This window comes from Benincasa hispida, chromosome 12 (assembly GCF_009727055.1).
Source record: "Benincasa hispida cultivar B227 chromosome 12, ASM972705v1, whole genome shotgun sequence".
Classification (NCBI taxonomy): Eukaryota; Viridiplantae; Streptophyta; class Magnoliopsida; order Cucurbitales; family Cucurbitaceae; genus Benincasa; species Benincasa hispida.
Window position 1 is genome coordinate 26,106,263 of NC_052360.1, and position 6,095 is coordinate 26,112,357.

The 6,095-nt window shown below is 32.5% G+C and overlaps 1 protein-coding gene across 1 annotated transcript; it reads left to right on the forward strand.

The window, feature by feature from the left end:
* The first annotated feature begins 2,580 nt into the window (after positions 1-2,580).
* Positions 2,581-5,802, forward strand: LOC120068269 (fructose-bisphosphate aldolase 3, chloroplastic). Its single transcript, XM_039019986.1, has 6 exons — positions 2,581-3,022; positions 3,578-3,847; positions 3,980-4,089; positions 4,266-4,356; positions 4,577-4,846; positions 5,135-5,802. The coding sequence occupies exons 1-6, from the start codon at positions 2,870-2,872 to the stop codon at positions 5,411-5,413; spliced, it is 1,173 nt and encodes a 390-aa protein (XP_038875914.1). The 5' UTR covers positions 2,581-2,869; the 3' UTR covers positions 5,414-5,802.
* Positions 5,803-6,095: the final 293 nt, after the last annotated feature.

Sequence of the window (6,095 nt, forward strand, 5' to 3'; positions counted from 1 at the left end):
AGGCATTACTCACTTTTACATTTTGGGATTTTGCTTCAATTTTTAACTTTTTTTTAATTTTTTTTGCACAATCCTTAGTTCACCAAAACAGGCTATATATCTCGCTTTATCCTTTATTGAATGTTTTGGTTTCTGAAATGCATTTTGTTGCACCAAGAACATATTTGGTGAAAGTTTATATATATATATAATTATTTTTTTAATAACCTTAGTGGAAAGATATAAATCTTGGGTAAGATATAAATAGTTGTCCCGAGATTACGTGAAAAAGTAAATCTCATGTGAGATTTAGACTAAGATTTACTGTATGAACTTGAGATTGAGAGTGTAAACTTTTTCAAATTCTCTACTGGTTCCTTGTTCATCATGAACTCTTTCCAATTTTCCTATTTCAACATACATAATATTTGCAAATATTACATACATCTAATGATCAAGAAACAAAAAACGAAGTTGAATGGATAATGAAATAGGATTTGGAGAAAAGATAAAATAAGATCTAAGGAATAGTATAAAATGTTTGGGAAGATGACTTAAAATAATAGTTAATCTCAGGCTTCATCGTGACTAAGATTCCATCGAGAAATAAAAAAAAAAATCATTGATTTGGATGCTTCATTAAAGGAAATTAAAATTTTGTTTGATCTCAGTCTCGATCCTAGCGAATTGCACCCCATTCAAATAATTGACTGAAAAATGTGTTATTTGTCAAAGATAAAAAATATTTCGATGCTATTTCTAGCAATAGCCCATTTTAAAGAAAAATTGTCAGAAATAACCCATGAATATTTCTATCTTTCACAACTAACACACATTTAGAAAATCCATTGAAATAAAGTTTTCTGATCTTTGAGATTGACCACATAGATTTTAATAAAAAAAAGTAAACTTTTCATCTTATATACAAAGATTCTTTTAAATTTTCTCGGTGGAATCTAGCACCGAGATTCTACATAATTTTTTCAAATACTAGTTGAAATTAGGTGTATTGTACGTGTTTCATATATGAACATGTATAAGTCGAAATAAGATTCTTACATTGATAATCATTTATTTATTTATATATATGTATATATTTTAAAATTTCGTATTACTAAAAACAAATTTGAATTAATATGATTTTTTAAAATAGTTTTATTTTTATTTTTTATTTTTAGTTTTCGAAATGACTTTTGATCTATTAGTTTAAATATTGGTAGTAAGAGAACAAACATCTAATAATGTTTGAATTTATAATAAGAAAACCTTAAAACTAAAAGTTAATTACTTTTTTTTTAGAAATAAAAACATATTTCTAATATATTATTTAACTTCCTTTTAAAAGAAGGATTATTCTTTTATTTATTTTTTTAAAGGACTATTTCATCCGTATCTCAATTCAACACAATTCATGTTTGATGAAAAAAAAAAAGAAAAAAATGAAAAAAAATGAAAAAAATGAAAAAAATGAAAAAAAAAATGAAAAAAATGGAAAAGGCAACGTACCTTAAACAAATAGTAATAATTAAAAAAAAAAAAGTTCGACACCTAACTACTTCTAGTCCTAAAAAAATGAAAAAAAAAATGTTGAAGAAAAGAAAGAGATACATTATAGGCATTGCCAAGGAGCTGAAAAAACTTAGAATGTTAAATAATAAGAAAAAAGCACAAAAACGGGGTAATAATGCTTAAAAATATATTTTTAAAAAATACTATGAAAAAAATTAGTGAGAGCGAGTTAACAAAAATTAAAATAAAAATAAAGATGAGAATAAGAGATATGTTCTGATAGATCGAAAGAGTCGAAATGTCTCAAGGGGGGATCCATTATTCTTTTCGATCTTGTACTGACGGTACACGGAACCCCCAACCCCGATGAAAACTAAAGATTTAATTCAAATAGAGGAAATTTAGATTTGAAATCTAATAATAATTTAGATAGACTTTTTATAAAAACTTATTTTCCTTTATTTAAAGGAAGTATATATTAGTTAAAGATAAAATGTGATTTTTTTTAAAAAAAATCTAGAGTGGAGTAAATATTAACTAGAGATAAAATGTGGATTTTTAAAAATATTTTTTCATTTATTTAAGTTATTAGTTAAAGATAAAATGTAATTTAAAAAATGTGTAGTAAATATTAGTTAGAGATAAAATGATATTTGTCTCTTTTATTTGATATAAGTTAGAGATAAAATGTGATTTTTAAAGACAATTTTTTTTTTACATGTAATGCTAAAAAAATATGAATCCTAAAGATAAAGATGAAAAATAAAAAATTTAATGCTAAAAAATATGAACCCTAAAGATAAGATGAAAAATAAAAAATTTAATGCTAAAAAATATGAATCCTAAATATAAGATGAAAAATCAAAAGTTTATATAGTTTAAATAGTATAAATAATATAAGTATTCAAAATCTTGTATCTTTTTAAAATTTCCATAGATTTTCTAAAAGATAAAAACTAGATTACTTTCGACGATTTTCCTATTTTAACACTACAACCTTACGAGAAGGCGACTTCTAACGACGGGCGGTATACTGATGTTAGCCACCTCAAACTAGTTTGTATATATATGATTGAAAAACCAATAATTTGGTAATATAGAAATCATCGACAAGGACCGTTTGGCAATACATCACTTGCATCGCCGCACACCTGCCCCTGGCGGATTTCCCAATACAAAACGTTTTCTCCACTTTTAAAAGTACCGATTCTGGTCAATCGTGCGCACGCCGATCCATTCACCAACCCATCTCAACTACGACTACGAACGAACCCATCTTTTTGTTTTGGTTCTTTCTCTTCCCAACTACTCCCATATTAAAATCTACCCAAAACCCGTTTCGATTCTGTGTTTTCATCAATTCTTTCTCTGTTGTCGAAGCATGGCCTGCCTGAGCTTCGCTAAGTTGAACGCCTCCTCCTCCCAGTGGATTGCCCACCAATCCTTCTCTCAGAGGCGCGGATCGTCTTCTAGTCGACGCCTTTCTCTTCCGATCCGTGCTGGGGCTTACTCCGATGAGCTTGTTCAGACCGCGGTGAGTTTTTGGTTTTAGATCGTTGTTCTGATTTTAGTTTGGAAGGGCATGTGGGGTTGTTGTTGGGATTTGGATCTGATATTTGATTTACATTTATTGGAGTTTTGAATTGATCGTGATGTACTTGCTGAATGCTTGCGATTGTGGGTCGGTTTTTTTTTTGTTTGCCTTGTCTTTATCAGGGTTCGAATTTGTTTTTAATATGACGTTGACCTAGAAGTTGATTTTTCTGCGATCTTTATAATATTGGGTGTTTTGGGTTTTTTTTTTTTTTTTTTTTTCCCTTTTTCTTCCATTCATCGAGAAGCTGTAAATTCATACGTATGAGAGATGGGTTTTGATGTGTGTAATTGTTCATCATGTTACGATGTTCTTTAGTGGCAGTCATGGACTTTTCCCCCTTTCTGTTTCGTTTTTTTTAATGTAGGCTTGAAATCATTAAGTATGACGTTGTGGAATGGCAAAATCATCTTCATATTTTATATTGCACTGCGTTTTAATTAGGTTGGGTTTCTTGTATTAAGTCAGTATTTTGTTTCATTCTTTGGTTTGCAGAAATCAGTTGCATCACCTGGACGTGGTATTCTTGCCATTGACGAATCTAATGCAACATGTGGGAAGAGGTTAGCATCCATTGGCTTGGACAATACCGAAACCAACAGACAAGCTTATAGACAGCTTTTGCTGACCACACCTGGTTTGGGCGAGTACATATCGGGTGCTATTCTTTTCGAGGAAACACTCTACCAATCAACCACAGATGGAAAGAAGTTTGTCGATTGCTTGCGGGAGGCAAAAATTATGCCTGGCATTAAAGTTGATAAGGTGAATTGTCCTTTTACCTTTCAATATACACCAAACAGTTTATTTTTTTATTGCTGTTACAAAGTATCTGACTATGCTAAGTTAGTTTCTTAATATCGAGTTTTGTTCATATTTGTATTGTGTGGGTTTCAGGGTTTGGTTCCTTTGCCGGGATCCAACAATGAATCTTGGTGTCAAGGCTTAGACGGACTGGCCTCAAGATCCGCGGAATATTATAAGCAAGGCGCTCGTTTTGCTAAGTGGTAAGTTAGCATGTTCTTCGTGAATCTGGGTTGAGTATTAACATGTGGAGTTTACTGTTTTTCTTGGAAGTTGTTTCTGAAAGAACAAAGGCCCTCCTCTTATATGGGGTGGTTTTCTCCTCTAACATTTATTTCTGGGTTAATTATGCAAAATCTAAATCATATTAAACATACAGGCGGACAGTTGTTAGCATTCCTTGTGGTCCTTCTGCTCTGGCTGTTAAGGAAGCTGCTTGGGGCCTTGCACGATATGCTGCCATTTCTCAGGTATATGGCTGTTCAATGAACTAGTTTACCATCCCTCACTTTTTCTATTGGCAAATCATGGGAGATTCTCTAAGTTAAGAATTTGGGTTTTGCTCTACCTGGTTGGTTGGAAATAAATATATATTACAGGATCATATATTCGAAGAGATTTTTCACTACAATAAAATTCTTTTCTTCTATCGCTTTATTACAGATTTCATAATTCACTTTGTTAATGCAGGACAATGGCCTTGTACCTATTGTAGAACCTGAGATCCTTCTAGATGGGGACCATTCCATTGACAGGACACTTGAAGTGGCTGAAAAGGTCTGGTCAGAAGTATTCTTCTATTTGGCTGAAAACAATGTTCTGTTTGAAGGAATCCTTCTAAAGCCTAGCATGGTAACACCGGGGGCTGAGCACAAGGAGAAGGCCTCTCCTGAAACTATCGCCAAATACACATTAAAGATGCTCAGGAGAAGAGTTCCTCCTGCAGTTCCTGGAATCATGGTATGAATAATTGAACTTCTTTTCAAATGTTCCATCGCATCCACAATTTTTCCATGCTCGCAGCAGTATTGTGCATGCCACTCTATATTTTGTTTTGCTACTGAAATTGTAGAATCTTTAGGGGAGGGATATAGTGTTCATCTTGATTTTATGATGAGCTCCTTTGACCTTTGGCTTTTTTTTAAACAGTTCTTTACTCTTGGGTTGGGGATGCAATAGCATTCCTTTGTTCAACAAACTCATTTTAATGGCGGATATAACAATGAAAGTCTTCTGTTTTGTCTGCAGTTTTTGTCTGGAGGACAGTCTGAAGTGGAAGCCACACTGAACCTGAATGCCATGAACCAAAGTCCCAACCCTTGGCATGTATCCTTCTCTTACGCTCGTGCATTGCAGAACACCGTTCTCAAGACATGGCAAGGACACCCCGAAAACGTGGAGGCTGCACAGAAAGCACTTTTGGTGCGTGCGAAGGCCAACTCCCTCGCTCAGCTCGGTAAGTACTCTGCTGATGGTGAAAGTGATGATGCCAAGACAGGAATGTTTGTGAAAGGATATACTTACTGAGCCTCGGTAAATTGCTTTCACTTCCGAGACTCGTGTTGAACGTGTGTGCTCTTTTCTTCCCCTCCATTGAAGAATCCGACTTTTCTTTTTACTCTATAGGATAAAAGCCTTTCCTTTCCTTCCCTTTATAGAAAGCTCTTTATAATAAGACCTGTGAGAAGCAAACTCACTCAGAGAGTAAGCAAATTGTATCCTACCATCCTTTTTTACTTGTCAAGTTATTTAGTATTTTGTTAGATTGGCAAGTTTTAAAATGTAGTTTTTGAGATTTAGGCTTTAATATGCAAGATGACTCTTGTCCTTCCTGTAAAGCGACGCCACTTTGTTGGCAATAATTATGTTTGCCAAAAACATTTTAATTAATTATGCTTAAGTTTTATTTGGAATAATGGAGAAAAGTAGTGATATTATCTTTCTGTTAGCTTTTGGTTTCTTAATACTGTTTGTTCTTTAAGTTGTTGATTTGGATTGACTTGTGAGTGTTTTTCAAAAAGTTCATTTTTATTTAAACACTTTTGACAAAAATGGTTGAAAATACACTTCAAAAGCTAATTTGAGAGATTGTCATACATTTCAATTTTTTTCAAAATGACTTATTCTTTAAATTAAACACTTAAAAACGCAATCCAAAATCCAAACATATCAAAATAACTTGACAGAATTGATTATGTTATTTGATTTA